General features: G+C 33.7%; 1 protein-coding gene across 1 annotated transcript; it reads right to left on the bottom strand.

Annotated features, from left to right (window-relative positions):
- Nucleotides 1-525: 525 nt before the first annotated feature.
- On the bottom strand, nucleotides 526-20388 carry LOC127852667 (protocadherin Fat 4-like). The gene is made up of 19 exons (XM_052386617.1): nucleotides 20276-20388; nucleotides 15766-15831; nucleotides 15191-15253; nucleotides 14613-14725; nucleotides 14186-14236; nucleotides 13569-13655; nucleotides 13199-13321; nucleotides 12259-12378; nucleotides 11845-11961; nucleotides 11282-11381; nucleotides 10065-10180; nucleotides 9385-9561; nucleotides 8689-8832; nucleotides 8345-8506; nucleotides 7760-7971; nucleotides 7398-7518; nucleotides 6794-6864; nucleotides 2626-2701; nucleotides 526-549 (listed from the first exon to the last, which is right to left on the bottom strand). The coding sequence occupies exons 2-19, from the start codon at nucleotides 15824-15826 to the stop codon at nucleotides 526-528; spliced, it is 1938 nt and encodes a 645-aa protein (XP_052242577.1). The 5' UTR covers nucleotides 15827-15831; nucleotides 20276-20388.
- Nucleotides 20389-20716: the final 328 nt, after the last annotated feature.

Genomic DNA, 20716 nt, shown 5'->3' with positions numbered 1-20716 from the left:
AAAAACAAAAAAGAAATACTTGGGTATAAACAATATCAACTATTATTTATGGCATTGGCTTTCAAAACTGCTTTTTTATCGTGCAATTAACGAGCATAATGATCCACTGCCCTGAACCATACTTCTGACCATAATGTTTTATTTATAACGTAAGTTTATCGTCAACGAAAATATGCCTTTACTTTTCATAAGAATATTGTTTAACAATTATGTCATATACATATATACAATTATGCAATTTTTTATATCGATCCTTTTTACCTTTCAAATGATTCTTTCTTTGTTTGTTATCTGTCCATCTGTCTTTTTTGCAGAGGCGTGTTTAGTGGAACCGAGCTTGTACCAGCATCTCCACTGAGGACCTTGAAAAGAGTTAGTTTTGGGATACGTTATGAGTATCACTACCCTGCCGAACTGTTTGTTTACCTATTTCTTAATAAACTAATACGTATGAGAGAATAAAATAATCCGAAAATGTCAGGTCACCAATATGCATATAGAAGTCAATAATGAAACAGTCATTGACTATGATCTGAATGTGAATATGATCTGAAACAAATAAGGCAAATGGTCTTTGATTTGGCAAGCGAAGTTTTACTGTTTCACTTATATTGTGTTTATTTATTTCTTGTTATGGGCAAACATCCATTTTGAAATAAAATAACATGCAATATTATGTCAAGAGGTTGTTTACTTAATTGCTCAATGGTACACAGTCTTTGAAATTATTTTAGCATAGTCTTAAGACGTGTTTTGGGTATACTAGCTTGAACCAAAATGAATTGTCTGAACTTTTTACAGAATTGTATCGATACAAGTGTATATATTCGAGCGTGATAAACAAGATAGTTTCAATAGAAAGATCGATACTTTATCTTCGCTCAATTGAGGTTATTTATAATAAATATTCTATATAAATATGAGTTCAAACTGAAGATTGCTTACATAAACAACAGCCGAAGCCTCGTATCTTGGTGTTCCTTGGTCTGCCGCAAATGACCACAAGTTGCTCAATATCCCCTGACATGGTCTGGACTAACAAGACTGATTTCCCCGGATGAACCGTTGATTAAGTACGATTGACCGCTGAATAACAGCAATACATGAACATAAAGATAGAAAAATCCGGTTTCGACAATTCGCACAGTGAAATAACATTTTACCATATGAGCACAAAACAATAAATTACTTGTGAGTATTAATACATTTCCTTAATATCTATAAATAAATCAGGGGATTAGTATTTACTCTCATATTTTTGCGACAAACCGATAATGTAAAAATATGTGTATGAAAGAGCTTGAAATGCAGAGAGGGCAGTTACATATTATTCTAGAAATTAATGTCTATATTTATTTTTGATCTTACCTTTTGGTTTTGAACGAATAATTCACAAATCCGTTGTCGGCCGATATCAGAATCATTTGCCTGAAATATTATTAAACCCTCAATGATCCAACTAAAACAATTAATTATATAATTTGCGTTATATGAAAAAAAAACTTGTTTCATTATATTTCAATAGTCTATAACTGAAAACAATCTTATTTATCAGAGTTAAAAACAATTGCGAAATTTTTATACGTTATTTCTATGGACTGTGGTAAGAACAATCAACTTAAATGTACGTTTAAGAAATTGTTGTTCTAACCGCCTTTGCAAAAGTAAGTTGTAAGAGTAACAAAACGATGTTTTTTTGTGAAAAATTGGACCGTTCTCATATGCAATGACAACATTATGCTTGAGACATTATTTCATACTTGCGATAGTAAATGAAGATTTAAACACAAATTGAAATCCTCACATAATAGAAAACAACTATAATTTAAAACAATGAGCTTTAGCAAAATGTTTCACCATACTTACACGAACTCTGCCGACGATTAGCCCCTTTTCAGTGGGGTTTCCAACGTATAGTATGTACGTGTCAGGGTGAAATTCAGGAGGCATTGTCGTTCACATCAAGGATGTTTATACTTATGTTGAAGTTGCATTTGACCTACATTAGAGTTAAAATATTGTTGTGTTCCTATGTAATAAACACTAGAAAACTGACAAAAACGTTTTAGCAAAATGTCGTTGCAATAATGACAGTGTATGTTAAAAAAGTACTACAGGAATATATCGTATCTCACCTGAGATTAATGATTTGTAAATGACTAATGCATAATACACATAAATAATTTATCGTCTATGGTTTTATTTATTTAATAAACATAAGAAAAAAAACAATTGTATGGACTTACGTGCACTAAAGTTGTCAAAAACATAACTGTATCGCATAAATCAAATTATAAAGCTTATGTTACAAAATATGTAAAAATGCTAATTATGCATAAAGAGGATCGTGCTAATGTTCTGACACCCACTGTCATTTGCAATCCTTTTGTTAAATTATTTCAGGAATTAAGTTGTAGGCCAGCCTTTGGCTTTTAGTATGTATCAGTAACGTCATGTTATTTAACCCAACAACGTCATCTGGTTTGTCGCTCAGAGAATAGGAAGGAATGGAATTACTCACGACGTGCTGATACATAAGGGAAAAATATTCGTATCCGGTATGTATGTGCTACAAGCAGAACACGATAACAGCATGTGATCAGTGATTTACCAACCTGCCCATACTGGTAGAACTTGCACCAGAAATTCATACGTCGAAATGTTTTCCCTGTCTAAAACTCCAGTCGTCTTCAAAATTCCGCTAAAACACACAAAGTCAATACAACGTCATATACGTAATAATGCTATTAATATCAGTGCATGCTCTTATTTAAAGACCTTACTAAAAAACAATAGGCCAGTTTAAGTAGTTAAACTTAAATAATTCATGTTTATTATTGTTATCGTTGTTTATCCTACAAACAAACACATCTTTAGGTTTGCTGCGCATGAGCTAGTCCCTAGGGGCTTTAGCTAGGGTGATTGCATAGCAAAGCATCAGAATGATGCATTGATTTTTTATCAATAATAATGCAGACGTTATTTTTATTCGTTCGCGATCTTTTAATTCAGTTTTTGTTTATACCCCCGTCACACTAGGCCACGTTCCCAGTACGTCAAAAATATGAGAGGATGCAGTGCGAACGTGTACAACGTAGCAACGACGCAGTAGACACGGCTTTGCGCGTGGTACGGTTTTCATGGACGTGAAGGACGTGGGTGAACTTTGAACCTGTTCAAAACTTACGTGGCGAGGACGTGGTCAAATCAGGACGTGGTAAGAACTTGGTAAGGTCGTAGTAATGACGTAGCTTAAACATAGTAAGAACCTCATTGGCGCAATACGCGCGTAGTGCAGACGTGGACGAGTGTGTGACGTTCGCATCACGTTGTCTCTAGATCGTCACTACGTTCTTGCTACGTCCATCGGGTTCTCACTACGACCCTTTCACGCTAGTGTAGCGACAAATATACGTCCCTACTACGTTTCAAAAGACCGCATTAAGTTCTAAGTACGTTCTATACCGGTGCTTATAACGTCTAATGTACGTTTGAAGCAGGCTCTAGCCACGACCATGCCACGTTCTGTTGGTCGAGTATAAAACTGGAGTCATTTCACTTTCACTTCCATTTAAATATGGAATGGACAACCAAGAACGTCTCCAGCATGTTGCTGTATTGGCTGGACAACAGGCTTTTCTCGATGGACAGGTTGCACTATTGCTTGTGAGAAGGAGAGGGTAGAGAGCAAATAGAAGACAACCCAGGTCTTGCTTGATGCGGCCTAGGCTCTCAGCAGAAACAAGGCTGCAATTCAGCCATTATGACCGACTAATGGCGGAATTAAGAATGGAAGATCAGCGGTCATTCTTTAATTTTCTTAGAATGCCTTCTGAAATTATGAGCTTCTCAACCAAGTTGGTCCAAGATGTCAGAAGACAGACACCCATTGCAGAAAAGCGCTGAATCAAGGTCTGAACTTGCGATTACGTTACGACACTAGGCATCTGTTACCTGTCCTTGCAGTACGCCTTAAGAGTTGCTAGGAACACAATATCTTTGTTTATTCTTAAAGTGTGCCGGGAAATTGTTGACGAATATAAGGACGAGGTAATATCATGCCCAACATCACAAGTAGAATGGCGCACTATTGCGGAAGAGTTTCAGACAATGTGGAATGTGTCACTCTCCTGTGGAGTAATTGATGGAAAACATGTGGCTATCAGATGCCCGCATAACACTGGATCACAATTACAAAGGCTTCTTGTCGGTGGTTCTTCTGGCTTTGGTGGACGCCGATTGTAAGATTGTGTGGACAGATATTGGTGGATACGGGTCCATGTCTGACGCTCAGATGTACAACGAGTTCGAATTGAAGGAGTGTTTGGAAAATGGAACAATCGAATTCCCAGATCCAGACCCAATACCCAATGATGCTCAGGACATGCCATATTTTATCTTGGGTGATGACGCGTTTTGACTACGAACCCACCTGATGAAACCGTATTCCCACCGAGGACTTTGAAGAAAGAGTTTATAACCAACTATAGAATTTCAAGAGGGAGACGTGTCGTAGATAACGCTTTTGGTATACTGGCACAGAGATGGCAGATAGTATTGACCACAATGATGCAAGGACCTGACATAGTGAGAACTGTACTCGAGGCTTGCATGTGCCTTCATAATCTAATGAGAAAACGGTATCCCGTTACGCAGAATGCCCAACTTGACGCGGAGGATGATCAGCATAATGTAGTACCAGGCCTCTGGAGAGCCAATGCAAACATGCATGAAGTTGAAGCAATCAACGGACCTAAGAGGGATACTGTAGCAGGGAAGAGGCAACGGGAGTATCTGAAGTTGTACTTAAAAAGTCGAGCAGGATCGATGCCATGGGAAGAACATATGGTAACAAAACAATAGAGTTGGATAAGAGTTTTGGACCTACTAAGACTGATAACTAAATGTTTTCCTGGTTTAACTAATGATTACATTTGACATTATGTGATGTGTAAAATTTACTTTGTATTGGTAATTAAATTATGGTTTGTTAAATTGGTTATGTAATATAATTTGCATAAATATGTACGAGTTAATTTATAAAATCCTAACTCTGTTTATTCATAGGTCATACTGCAGTTAATGTATAACAAAACTGCGTCGTTCCATGAAAAAAAGCTGTTTTAGTGATACCTACGTAAAATGCCGCCTTGGATCAGCCTGTGCAATTCGCAAAGGCTAATCCGGATCACCACTTTCCTCTTTCATTGAATTTTCGTTGAGTTCTCGGTTTTGCTTTCGTAGCTGCTTTGCAGCCCCCTCCCTTCTCGGCATATTTTCTGATGTAATATACTTTACTTTTACTCAGAAGAAAGTCGCCGATTGAATCATCAGATCGAGCCGAATCGCAGTATTTATATGCAGACGCGGTGAGAACGTGATGGCGCGTGGTAAGAACGCAGTGCTATCTTGGCGGTCGCAGTAGCAACTTAGTACGAGCGTAGTTACAGAATAGCAAGAATGTGTTGGACGTGGTACTCGCCTGAATACACGCGCAGTAAGAACATAGTGGGAACGTGCTGGACGTAGATAGCACTTAGCGCAATGTCGTATGGCCGTATCAATAAATTGAGAAACGCATTTTTTAACAATTTTTACCCCGTCCTCGCTACGTCCTATAACAGTAACAGGACGCAGCGCGGTCTTCATGAACGAGGCCTAGTGTGATGGGGTCTTTAGTGTACTGGTAAGCCGAGTCGTGAATGTGTTTTCGTTCGTGAAGTTTGTTAACGACTTTGTTCTGTCTGTGAATTTATTTTATACAATAATCAAATGAAATTAAGTAATAAATTAGCTCGCAAAAATAAACAGACGACACTTTAATTATTCAAATTAACAAGCAAATTAAGCTTACATATACTCGATATTTAAAAGCGACGGTACTTTATTAATTACACAAATTTTAATACTTGATAAATTTGAGATATATATATATATATATATATATATATATATATATATATATAGTACACTCATATACATACTGCAAAATGCAAATGAGCGATGTTTGATAATTAATATTAACAGTATTTATTTTATTTCATTTAACATTATGTTATCTCGCTGCATTAACATTTCGTATCTCGATAATATTCAAATAAACCTCAAATGCACTCGTATTATTCTAATTTGTATACAGATAAGAAACAATGCTCAAATATTAAATGCTTGAAACACGTTATCTTAACCGTACGTTTTAAAAGCACAATTTATTAATCTTATGAAGCACCTTCTTTGTAATTTGCCAAATGATTTAAAGTGCTTCAGTAAGTATAGAAATAATGTGGATTGAGGTTACAGCTTCATTTTCACAATTTAGCACCCAGTAGTTGACTATAGCACTGAATAACGTGTAAGAATCATTCATGTGTGTCTTAATATTAAGTATAGAATGATTCAGAATATTTTCTCGAAGTGGCCGAACCAGAATAAGCAACCCTTCAAAAGTTGTCCTATGAATCAGCCGATTTCAACTTTTTCTATATACTAAGCACTCATCGTAACCGTATTCTTTTTAACTATTTATTGGTGTTAAAGTTGAACAGAACAGAGCACAAATAAAGCTACTATAATTGTTGAGAAGTATGTATCACCAGTTTGTGTTGTTGTCATTGTCTAAACGTATGGCGATCGGTCACTTGACTCAGATACAAGAACTTGTAGTAATGATAAGAACAATATCATGTTGTCAAATTGTAAGTATGTTCATACTATAAAAGCGCTGGTATAATGCTATAGTACTCATCTTTACCAATATCACGACACAATTAATCATACGTAATACAAGACCTACCTGGGAGATACACCAAACGGCACTGCAGCTATATTGGGTATTACTTTATACGTCAAACCTGTGCCACCACACTGTAACATAATACATATATATATATATATTTATTTATTTATAAAGTCAAGAATGTTGTAATTATAACATTAAAATATATCATTGTATTGATTATTGTTTGTATTTCGTTTTCTGAATTTGCTGTTTATCGATCGAATGTAAAATACAAGTTTTAAGCGTTTGAACATTCTTGACCAATAGTAAGTTTTAACTGAACATTTAAACATTCATTAATTACGTAATACGAAACTTTCACACTGACAAACGTACAGTAAATGTATCAATCAATAGACATAAGAAAAATATTCTGCAAATGGTATTGCTATAAAACTGTCAGATAAAAATAAATGCACAAATATTAACAACACGAAGGCAAACATGTAACTTGTGTAAATTGGCAACGGTATTATTCTTATAAAAGAAATTAGTGAAAAATTGAGCTCTTATGTATTATAGTTGTTCATCATGCAGCAATATTGATGAATCAAACAGTAAAATTTAACACTTAAAGACACTTCGAACAATTCAATGGACATCGCTTTTCTAGATTTACCATCAGTTGAGCGACGTAAGTATTGATGGTTACGGATTCCGTGACGTTTATGTCCTGACGAGGGTTATCCACAGTCGCATTGGCTATCCTAGCAACCGCAACCGTAGTAATTGAGCATCGCCTGAAGCGATACGTTCTAACATTAAATACGTAAGTAGAATAAACAAAGAAATACTTTTTTACATAAATGTGCATATTTGTTCATTATGAAAACTGTAAATCATCCAATTATATGCGTTTTGCAGTTGATCTAATATTTAAAAGCATTTCTCACCATGAAATTGAATACTGTTCTGATGTATAATTTTTTTGAAAATGACATGTTTATCTTTAATGTAAAGAAACCAATTGATGATACTGACCTCGCAATAGGATTATTAGGATTGTCACAAGCCTGAACAACAAATCGGTATCCATCACATGGGAGATTACTTCTGCTCATAACAATAACCCCGGTTGTTTTGTTGAGAATAAATGGACTTTCGTTATTACAATTCCCTGCGTTCATTGTCCCGTTAACTATCTCATAGTATAGAAGAGCGTTAACGCCAGTATCCTTATCAGTTGCCTCAACCTGTTTCGTTAAAGCAAACGTCACTATACGATCAACAACTCATAAGGATTTAAGTTAGTTCATCAAAAAATAAATCTGCTGGATGCCGATTTGAAATAAAACCACAAAAAACAGCAGGACGAAAACCGAAACAATAGTTAGTAATCCAAACTTCATATTGATCAACAGGGAAACACAAACAAGAAGTAGACTGTGAATCTTGAAAGAATATGGGAACGCAATATACTGAGGACTTCAAAGCTTTGGTAAAGAATGAGAGCTCACACATAGTCAAGCATTATGATAAGGCATTTTTAGAATTTCAACTCAATGACAGAATGTTTAATTCGCATAGAATGAACATTGGTGAAATTGTCTTTAGTACATGTATTACCTTTCCTATAGACGTTCCAGCAGACTGATTCACATACGTGAAACTGAACTCAGACAGATCAGGGATACCGAAAACCGGATTGTTGTCGTTGATATCCTCTAGACGAATGTTCACTGTTAGGTTGTTTTGACCTGCTTCACCATGATGTGTTAACGGTTCAATCTAGAAAAATACATACAAATTAGTAAATAATAAGTACATTAATGTCATGTTACAATGAAGAAACGCAATTATGCCGTAATGCATGCATATATAAGTGCTCTTCATGTTGCTTTTAGTTTCCAAGTCTATAAATGTTTAACTAGCATCCTAAACATGTAAAAATTAACCCAGTTGATACTTACAATAACGGTAATGTTTTCCTGGTTTTCTCTATCAATTTTCGCCGGATCTTTAACATTCAATGCTGCCGAAATGTTGTCAATTCTAAGAAGCTCAAACGCCTCGGTTTTGCCAATGATCCTATAAGTAATGAATCCGTTTTCTCCCTGAAATGAATGGTGTAATGTCCATCGCCGAAAAAGAAATATCGATATTACATGGTAGGAACACGAGCTGTATAAAAGCCTCAAATAAGACGTCGATACATTTTAAGAGAACACTTTGAAACACAAGTTTGAATCAAATAAACATGTCTTTGTAAATTAATAAGAGAAACAATACACAACAAAACATTAGTCCAGAGGAAAAAGATGCCAATCATCCCCCACCAAACACATTTGATTTGTGTCTCAAATCTCCGCTTATGACAAAGGCCAATTTTGATCTTTGACCTGCAGGTGTGACCTTGAACATAGAGTAAGGTAGACAGGTGTGACACACAACACGAGATCTCATGATTGTAAAATTCTGGCCAAGGTTGAAACACCATGCAAAATAATCAAATTATGGCTTTAAAAAAAGCAGTTTTATTGCCAAATTACTATTGTTACTTGAAATCCATCAATTTGTGTCAATAGAGAGTCTATGGACATTCAAAACGCGATACAAAAGTGCTATGTGCCGCCTTCTCTAAGGTTGCGTAAACACAATACACATACTGCATCGGTATCCAAGGCCTTCACGTTATACACGTGTGTACCAACGGCTGAATGTTCTAATAACACCACCTCGTCAACATCCGGTCGGAAAAATGGTTTGTGATCATCTATGTCTATGACGTTAACGTTTATAGTTGCTTGAGCGGTGCGCGACTGTGGGTTGTCAACTTGATAAGCCTTAACAATAAAATGCAACTATTATATTCACTAACACAAGAACATCATCCTCTGGGAATCTAACAGGCAAACAGGCAACATGAATTTACAAAGTATAAATAAAATATAGTTTGGAATTATCAAAAACATGAATTCAAAGAATTTTGCGATACAATAAAAATATGTTCTTTTGGAAAAAATACTCAAATAAAGTAAACAATGTTTTTATTGTGTTATTATTTCGTATTGTATTGATATGCAATCTCAATAATATTTGATAAAACTGAGCATTGGTGTTTTTTTATGCCATGCTCAATACAACATGACGGAGTCTTAAAATATGAAAGAAACTCAGTACATATTCTCAAAATTCATAAAACATACACATCATGTTATTTGTTTAATGAGTTACAGCAGGTTTGTTTTTACAAAACAAAATGATAGAACGGATACCATAATTATGTTGTCTGAAAAAGAACTGTATTGAATGCATCAATACCACCTTGTTGAACAACGACGATTACCTCGATGATGAGTCGGTAATTCGATTGCGTTTCATAGTCCAATACTTCCGCAACATTGACTGTCCCTTTGTCAGAGTCGATAGTAAAAAGATGCGCACCAGCAGATGGGGTAATAGCTGTAACAAAAGACTTCTAGCTGCACCATGAGATTATAAACAACAACATAATCCTTATAATACACCCTTTTTTTCTTTTCCAAATTTTATTTTCCACGACAAGTATAACATACATACGTAGCAAATTACATACTTACATACACATTTTTCTTATAGTATACAAAAGTCCATAAACGTTGTTTTTTATGTACAGCTACTTGATGGATACATACATGTACCGGTACTTGTTGTACTTTTAACATACATTCATATACAAATATATTTGTGTTATATTACACTTATTTTACAACAAAAAAACACAAGCTTTTACCATACAAATTATATTAATGTTGAATGTATACATGATATGTATTGGATTTGGTGGAATATCGATTTTAATTCACGAGCGATCATAGAAAAGGATCATTTCACGAGTTGCGCAGCCATGAGTGAAAATATATTTTTTATATGATCACGAGTGAATTAAAACCTATATTCCACCAAATTCAACACATTTTCTTTTTATTTTATGCTTACAAATGATTATGATTGTATGTTTGCCATTCCAGACAATATAATTTACCGTTGGTTGCCCCGAAATTTTATTAAATGTATGTTCAATGGAAGCTTATCCGTATGTTTTTATAAACAATCAATGCCGAGTAGTCGCCCTTGGTGGGCGATTATGGGGAAATCAAAGATATCTAAAAAAAAGTTTTGGTCAAACAATAAAAACTATCGATAATTTTCACTGTTATTTTTCACTGTTAGAAACAGTGAAATATCAGTTTTGTATTCACTGATATCTCTATATAAAAGAATGTTCCAGGTTTATAACCTGAAACTAATAAAGTTCAGGTTTATAACCTGAAATTAATAACGTTGTTCTACGGAAAAACTATGATGACCGTAATGAAGTTAACGGGCATACATACGTCACGCCCTACCACGTCGTCTTTACATAAGGCGTGCGAAGTTTAATGTAAATATAATATATATTGAAGAACTTATTTGAAACACAAATAAGCCACGAGACCAACTAAGAAACGAACCAACAATGTAACAATTCATACCCCATAACATTGCGTTCGTTAGTAGAGAAAAAAAACACGTGTCACTCACTTCTTAGTTTGTATTTAATGGTTGCGTTAATGCCGAAATCTGGATCATATGCGGATATAACCGGCGTTGTAGTGTATGGTCTATTCACTGTCGCGTTGTCCTGAAAAAGACAAAGATATCGAACAATATTTAATTATGTAAACTGGTATTCAATAAATGTTGAAAACTATTTGTCAATAGGAATTGTGCAATGAACATCCGGAACGACCACATATTTACGAATTGATACTTGTACTTCAATGTTATTAAATAAATCATAAATAATGTTATTAAGTCAACAGTAAACAATTTTATGTTGTCTAACAACAATGTGTGCACCATGACGATATATTTGAAATCATTTAAATTATAAACACGGTTTTCATAGACATAAGCAAACCAGGTGCGAAAATACATGATTACAGTAAATGTAACGGTCTGTTGTTTGCGGTAGACAAAATGCTCAAGATGTGTAACGTTATAAGCGGTTATTGACAATTGTAAATTGATCGGCAAATTTCCATCAGCATTACGTCTTTTGTTTTTAATCTAAGTTCTTCACACAAGTCTATAAGTAACATCACCCCTTCAGCGATATCCAGTCTGTAGTCAATACCGTCTGTGATGTTGAATGTTGGATTTTGGTCATCTTCGTCAATGATCTCCACAAAGATCGTCGTTGTTGCTGAACCATTTATACCCTGTAATGAGAAATTAGCGTACCAAGATTGCATGTGTCTGTCATAAAGATCTTGATCAACCAACAGTGAAAATAGGTTGAATTGTTAACTAAATTATCAATAATTTAATCAACTAAGATAACCAATGAAATTCTTCTAATCGTGAGATGGTCAAATTATACATACAGTTTGTTAAATCAAAAAATCACTAGATCTTTTATATACTCTTAATTTGTGTATTTGAAATATTCATACGCGCCAATTACGCAGCCTATACATTTCAGAACAAAATAATTCCAATCACAAAATAAAACTTACCACATATGTTCCTTCGATTGTCAGGGCATATTCAGTGCGTTTCTCATAATCGATATTGCCATATGTATATAAGGAATTTCTGTTTCTTGAGGCCGACCAGAAAAACGGCACAGATTCAGTCTGACGAAAGGTTAGCGTAAATAAAAAATAAAACGTCAAAAGCAACTGAGCACGTTTTAATTAAAGGGATCTTTTCACGTTTTGGTAAATTGACAAAATTGAAAAAAGATGTTACAGATTCGCAAATTTTCGTTTTAGTTATGATATTTGTGAGGAAACAGTAACACTGAACATTTACCATGGTCTAATATAGCCATTATATGCATCTTTTGACGATTAAAAAACCTTAAAATTAAAAAGCGTTGCAACGCGAAACGATTGAATAATTTGGAGAGTTCTGTTGTTGTCGTTCAATTTTGTGAAACTACGAAGATTGCTTATATAAAGTATGAAATACGTTTTTCACACATATTTGGCAGGATGGCCGAGCGGTCTAATTGGTTTTTACTCCAGGACTCGGGGGGTCACTGGTTCGATCCCTTTTACTCCCGGGTCTACTTTTTTTTTACTTTTTTAAATTTTATTCTAGATTTTTTACTGGAGCTTTTTAGATCCCATGTTTACATTTATCAATATAAAGCATTTAATGACAAACTTCAAAACATTCCAAAATCTGTGTAAAGGCCTCTTTGAAGCACTTAGTGCAGTTATATAAAAGTTTGTTATACTCATGACTTGGGTATAAATAATACATGAATGCACTCTAAGTAATACTATATGTTTATTTGAACGAAACGTTTCCTTTTGTTTTAACGACATACATGCATCAATCAATATTATTTTTTTCGTTTGTTGTTTTTATACGAATATATTCATTAAATAATTATTTTGATTGGAAAATGTCTTTACTAGTACATTTAATTGATTGGAATAAACTTACCTTTAGTGCGAATGATTTTTGACGCTCCCACGAGGTTTCATCTCCATTATAACAGTTTCCAATCGCGAGATTTACTCCCAGTTTATCGGAACCGATTTGCAGCAATGTTGCATTTTTCGTATTCTTCAAATAAACCGAGCATAAAAATAAGAAAGGATAAAAGTTATGCCCTTGATATAGACTTTTATCTATTAAATGCAATAAAAACTACTGCGATAATGTGCTGATGTATTATAAATTACAAATTAAGCTGGGTACTTAAATTCGAATGAATCTAAGTTACATACCATTTTTCATAGGGTTTAAGTTCGATTATGGATGATTAATGCATTGTCGTTTAAGTTGCAAAAGTGTTCGCAATGTGTTTTACCTCTTTTATAGATACTGTATAATTCTCTTCTTTGTAAGATATGTTGTAATATGCGGTTCGCACAATGGTCAGTAGAAGAAGAATATTCTAAAGAAAAACGAACACACAAATGAATACATATACATAAATATACATAATGTTAAGATCATACTATCAACATGTATTATCAATATGAACTGGTTTTTTGCTATTATATATAATTTAATGCAAAATTTCTGACAGGCAACTCGCTGAGGCTGTCTTTAAAAGACGACTTTTCGTGCATATAGATCATGCACTCGCATACCTACGAATTAACGAGTTTAATGGAAATTAGTACAAGTAATCGATGGTACAGCCGTAGATCAAAAATATGCGCGGTGCTTCGTCAAAAATAGTACATTGAAAAAAACCATATTTGAATTAATATTCATTATAAAGCCGTATTATAATCTTAATTATGCGTGTTGGTAATAGTTCTTTGTCATATTACCAACGGCCGTTTAGATGCGTGGAATCAAATCAGCCGTGCTTCGCACTCTTCTTCCTTTAAACCCTGCCAATCTTCACTTCCGACCGTTTATTATTTTACAACAGACTATGACCTACAAATATTATTTCTAAATTGTATACACTACCGTCTTCGAACAGTCGCTTGTATCAAATTGGCATAGAGGCAATTCGTCTGCCTGCAACATGGAAATACAACAAAGGGATCAAGTGAACAATTGTTGCGAGCAGTGTTTAGTTGTGTCCTTTCCCACAAGTAGCGTTAATAAAATATAATAAAGCAATTCGAAAACAATCCAGAAAGAATTCTTGTATGGTCACATTCTATTATAATTTACATGATGAAATCATCAGTTTAATATTTTTCCATTCATGTTAGAATCAAAATAGTATATGTACGCGGTTTTTAATTAAACTATATTTTACAATTCAATAGCAATGAGCGCTTATGGCCTTGGTTGAAATCACTTTTCTAGGGATTTACAATTTGCTTTTTCTCCCATACTATTACACAAGTTATATATGATTAGTTTAATTGTGTAATTGTATGCTTACACAAAGCGTCGTTAGCTTTGATTTCAATACAAGTTTCCCGTTCGATAGTTCCAAAAAGTTTCCGCATCCATTAAACTGTGTAATATTTCCAGTGGTAGTAACCACTACATGCCCTGAAAAATACGGCATTATATTGTGCATACTTACAACTGTATACTGTATGTCTATTGCGATGGGATGTTCATGTCTTGAGTAAATATAACCAAAAGAACTATCATGTTAACATATCAAGAATCGGTTTCAAGAAAATGAATGCTAAGATAGTCAATAGTAGATAGTTATTTGGTAAGCCAGTATGCTTATTTGAAAAAGCCTGTATGCTCCGGCAAATATAATAATGTTTGAGGATATTACATAATATGGGTTACGGAACTTAAAATCGATCGTTTTCTAATGACAGATAAAAAACGATAAATCGAAAAGAATTTCGCTATCGTATGTCAAATTGCAAAATTTTATTTATTGAAATGTTCACAAAATACAAGTTTTGCAAATTATACGCACAATGTTTACACGCTATAACATTATAAGCTTAAATAAAAAGGCATTTCCTAGTTGACGTGTGCGAATTTACTTACCAATGGGTGTTGTGTCATTGACCTCAACCTTGTGAAAAATGTCTGGACAATTATAAATTGCTCCTGAAAAAGATGTCATATTCTTGTTTAATGTTTAGGCGAGTTAATGTGTAACGAATAATAAAGAATATTAATTAATCAATATTCAGTTTTTGTTATTATGACGAATGCCAGCATACGATGAACGAGTCCATAATCGGTATTCGATTTGCACATTATGTTCTGAATGATAAGGGTTTTGCTGATATTTTATACATTAAAGAGACACGGTAAGACAGAAGTTTTAAGCTGTAACGCGGCGTGTCTGCTGCGAATATCAGTATTCATATATATATCACATACGTGTATATGGTTTAACCAGATATATTTACGCAATAGGAGTTATGTTACTCAAGATCAGTATCCACTTTCATTGTATACTTTAAAGTTTATCACAGCATTTCAATTGATCATAAAGATTTGACTACTACTGCCAAATTCGTGTGTTTTTTTTGTTTATCGGAAATATTTAATTGTCAATAAAGCACCAAATAATATCCGAGTAGTCAAGGAGTTTGTATAGTTCGTTAACTTACCTTCGGGCATGTGTACGAACAGACTTGACATGGCCACCACGACTGCATTAAAACTAACCATAGTTGCTGAAAAAGAAGTATCATATATATATATAATTGTATACTGTAATTCAGATGTTTGTCTTTGAAAAATTATTTATATAAAACGCACCAACGACAAGGCATCTCTAGAGAAGGTACCAGTATATAAACGTACTCTAAGAAAGTAAATATATTCATGTCTTAATAATTTCTATCGCTGTTTATCTGACAACCGTTTAAATATGTTATGTTTAAAGTATTTTAGTCATGAAAACGAAGTTTGAATAGAGATGTTATCTAAACTTAAAACTTGATTTATTAAATCCAATTCAACGCGTATTATCCTACGTGTTGATCTTAAAAAGCTATTAAAAGTAAATTGCACTCTAAAGTATAAATGTATATATTTTTCAAGAATTATTGTTATCATATTCATTGATTTCATAAAAGCACACATGAATATGATGATTCATTATTGAAGGCGATGTTCCAACTAAAAATTTAGCAAACTATTTAGTCAAGACTCAATTAAGTTACCACATAATTTTCAAACGATGTTCGTTGAATGTGTATTTGAATATCGATATTTTAATTATCACAAGAAATACAAACGGAACAAGTTATATATACCTTTATGTACACATGCGATTCAACTCCAACTATAAGAATCAACAAAAGTCAAGGAATTTAGGTAAGAACATGTAAATCTACATCAATATTCCCATAAAAAACATTAACTGTCAAACACATAAAAATGTCAATGTATAAATATTGATTTCCATACTGAATTATACGTCATTCCAGTCAAGCAAAAGTCAACAGTGACTCAAGTGATCCCAGATAAGCAGAAGCACATGTTTAAAATGCCCCACATGGGTGCAGTGTTTTATCTTTGTTGCGTATTGTGTGCCTTATCAGTCAATGTGTTCTGATCGTTTTTATTCTCTGTTGACGGGCCGGTAAACTCCCTCTTTTGGTTACGTTATCAGTGTGGTATTTGTGCTGATATAATCAATAACACATATTTCCCAAAGAACAATTCAGAAACATGTTTTCCGACATCAGCTTGTATGTAACGAATGTAAGCGATCACGTTTTAATTTGTTATATTTGTTTCGTTTAACAGTATTTAATTGTATCTTGGTCACGTTCGGTTCAGTCAAGTGCTTTACTAATTCATGCTATGTTCATTTATGTTAACACGTCATCTTGTTCCTGCATTGATTGTTTACACTGAACTGTACATTATGATAAATGACTTGCTAATACAAGGTGTGTGCCTATTTATTTTAGTCATAATTATTATTAACTCTTTAGTGATAAATGTGTTTGGCTTGAGACAAAATGAAAGAATTGGAGTCCGTTTCGGAGAAAAGTACATCGTGTCTTGTAAAACAAATGCAATTATCATGGGTCTTATGTCGCTTAGCATATACCTAATCCTTATTCTCGCAAATTCGCGACATTCTATTATATGTTTCCGAATTTCATAGAGTGTAAAATTTGAACTTCTTTTCTCGCTTTTTACCATTATGTACTTCAAGGTCTTTAACTGAATTCTGGTATTTCCTGACTCGTGTCATTGTAAGTGTTGCTTTTACGGAAAATTAAAAAAACATTTAATTTTCGTGTTATATAGATAAATATTTCCATCATGATATTGTATAATATCTAATGGTCAGTGATACAAAAACTATCGTCCATGCGTGCTTGCGTGCGTGTATGTGTGTGAGTGTTTATCGGACAACTTTCTTTATAATAATAAATCGTTAAATATTCATGCTCAACTACGTTTATATAAAATTCGTTAAGTAGGTTCAGCAAATTAAAATATTTTAAACTACGACAGATTTCTGTATTTAAGGCAGTATTCGAGATCAACCCGTTTCTTATTATTTGCTACAATGCAATATCTTTTATTTATACACGGGTACTTACGGCTAAATCAAATTCATTTACAAAACGTGCTACGTTTAGTTTACATACTTATGAATGATGTCGTCTTTGAAGACGCTTACCATCAAATATGGGGATTCAAAAAAAAATAAAGATTAAAGTTCCTAAAATCGCATGTCGAATCAACTAAATTATCTGATCGAAATGAGTGCATACATGAGGTAGCGTTGTTAGTACCTACGGATGTTGTTTTTCCAAAGATGCGGAAATCTTGATTGCAAATATAATTGATAAAAATATACAAAAATGAATACATCAGTATCTCTAATTCATTAATAAATTTACCAATACAACCTACTTGAAGTTATATCCGATTTCGGTATAGTACATCCAGATATCGGCATAAAGCAAAATATATATAATTTTAACAATTGCGGTATTAGGTAATTCATCAAATTCACATGTTTGTTTACTTATTCATTTTTTTTTGCTTTTTACTCAACTTAAAATGGTTTGATTGTCATTTTATTTTACTATTCGTTTAATTTCCTTGTAGCACATTAAACAAGATTTTCAAGAGGTCGTCCCGCCGACATTTATTGATATTGACATCTTATCAAACTATCAAATTATCTTGACAGCCAACTGCATCGCATTTCAGTTAGCACGTATTTCACGTGCACGTTTAAACAGCCCATTTATATCATTCGAATGCGATCCTCAATAAAACATTTCGGCTGAGATACAAACAGTGTTATCTAACATTGTCAAGTGAAGTGCTCTTATTTTTGTTTGATGGCCAGAATATGAGCTGATACATAGCTCTGAATAATTTAAATACACCCATAAACATATTTAAATGTCCACGCACTGAAATTCATTAACTTTCAAATGTTCGGTAAAAATATTTCCCACGTAATTAAAACATACCGTTGAATTTTTATTAAACGTTGGATGACCATTCGGTATGTTTATGATTTTGGATATTGTTCCATATATTTTTTGAGCCGCTTCATTAGAAAATGGACCTTATGCAATATTCGACAAGCGTAGCTTCAAACCAGCCTGCTAAGTCAGGACTCCTGACCAGACTTTGCGCATGCGCTGGATGGTACGGAGCTACTTTGGCCGCATATGAAATAAGGCCCATTATCGCATGGCGCAACTCAAATACATCAAATCTCTGCACGTGGACAACGGAAGACAGTAGTGTTATAAATCCTCCAAACATATAAGAATTGCGAAAGTGTTTTCGCTGTTTATCAAACAGGCCATTGTAAATTACTATTGAAGTTTTACGACAGAATAGGCACACATGTAGCTCAACTATATCTATTTCTCTAAGTATTATTAGTGAATTATAAAAATGTACCATCAAAGCAAACATAATGTTGTAATGCGTTTTAAACAAATTCGAGTAATGTGTAAAGTGCTGCATTTTCGTCAATAAATCGACCACCGCCTTAATAATAAATTGACGTGTGTTTAAGATGAACGTTTATTACTTTTCACCCTTATCAGCTCGAGCATTTTGTAACCAGGGCGTTATTGATTATTTTTTACAGGTGAAAAGTTGTTATTAAAAAAAACGTTTGCCATTTGCGTTGATTTCAGACACAAGCTTTAGTATACATGCTTATATAATATTTGTAAATTTGATGTTAACACATAAAAAACTAAATGCATCACTTATAAATTAACACGGAACATAATTTTAGAAACTAAACATGATGCCGTATTAACATTTAGTATGGGAAACAATAAGCACATGTACGCACGTCCAAAAAGCGAAGCATGGTTGATGTTGTCGCCGAGATCAAAGTATAATAAAACAGATGAAAGAAATGTACAGCCACACCTGTCGGTTGTGTGTCCAAGGGTTTACATTTTATCGATTTGATAATTCTAACATTTGCTTGTTCTTACTGCCTATAAACACTCAAGGAGTGATAGACAAGTGTGTATCGCAAATACCAACTTCACGTTTGATAAATCCGCTTGACGCAATGTAAAACAATTGCATACAAATTAAACAATTTGCATTTTCACTCAACTAGTGTCTGAATGAACGGCATAAGTAAAGCTCTGTCATCAGCCACAAGGCTTGAACAACAAAAAACACTAACGAAAAAAAAAAGATTGTTAATTTTTTCTATTTAGAATGTGAAATGTGTATACCGGGGTAGTTCAAATAATGATCGTGAATTAAAACATATTTCAATAATTAATACACTGCCAAGTATTATTTGAAACGGTTCGATTTGTTAAACAAGTGAACGCATATATTTCAACCATTAGAATGATAAATTAATTTAAATATAAAATAATTATTATTTACATTATTATTAGTAGCAATATTTAAATTTAAAGATTATTATTATTTCGATATAATTAACATATATATATATCATAAGTGTACTTTTAATTTTGCCGTCCAATAGTAAGTGTTATAAACTGAAACAATGGTAACCCTAGCAATTTAAATTTAGACCTCTGTACACAGAATGATAATAAATTAATCGCATATGGGCGATTCGTAATGATTATTTCAACTTGAAGTAATACGAGTCTGAACCATAACATATGTACCTACGTTTTCAGGCAAATCAAACACAAATCCAAAGTACGAGCACAGTTCGATGTCCTGTCAGGCCGCATGCATCCTTTGGTTTGACTTGAAATCCAACCGCGCCTATCTTAGCTGATTATTACACAATTACCTCCCCTTTTAGATTAGCCTTTCAGAAATGTATAAACGGCTCGAGATAACAGTTTTTCCATTCAGCGCTATGTGTTATGTCGATATCGGCGATGAATTCCGATGTCTCTATGCCAAAGCTAATTGTTAGCCTTGTTTTCGCGTTTTAAATAAATATTCCTATCAATATTTATCAAACATGATTGATACGATGAGATCAAAACAGGCATAAAGCTGGGCTCACTTCCTTTATGTGAACTTCAATATCGCATCATGGTAATTACTTGGATAAATACTTACCAACAGTGTTGCTGTATAAATATGTAACTGTGTAGA

This window comes from Dreissena polymorpha, chromosome 12, assembly GCF_020536995.1.
Source record: "Dreissena polymorpha isolate Duluth1 chromosome 12, UMN_Dpol_1.0, whole genome shotgun sequence".
Taxonomy (NCBI): domain Eukaryota; kingdom Metazoa; phylum Mollusca; class Bivalvia; order Myida; family Dreissenidae; genus Dreissena; species Dreissena polymorpha.
This window is presented reverse-complemented; position numbering and strand designations above follow the sequence as displayed.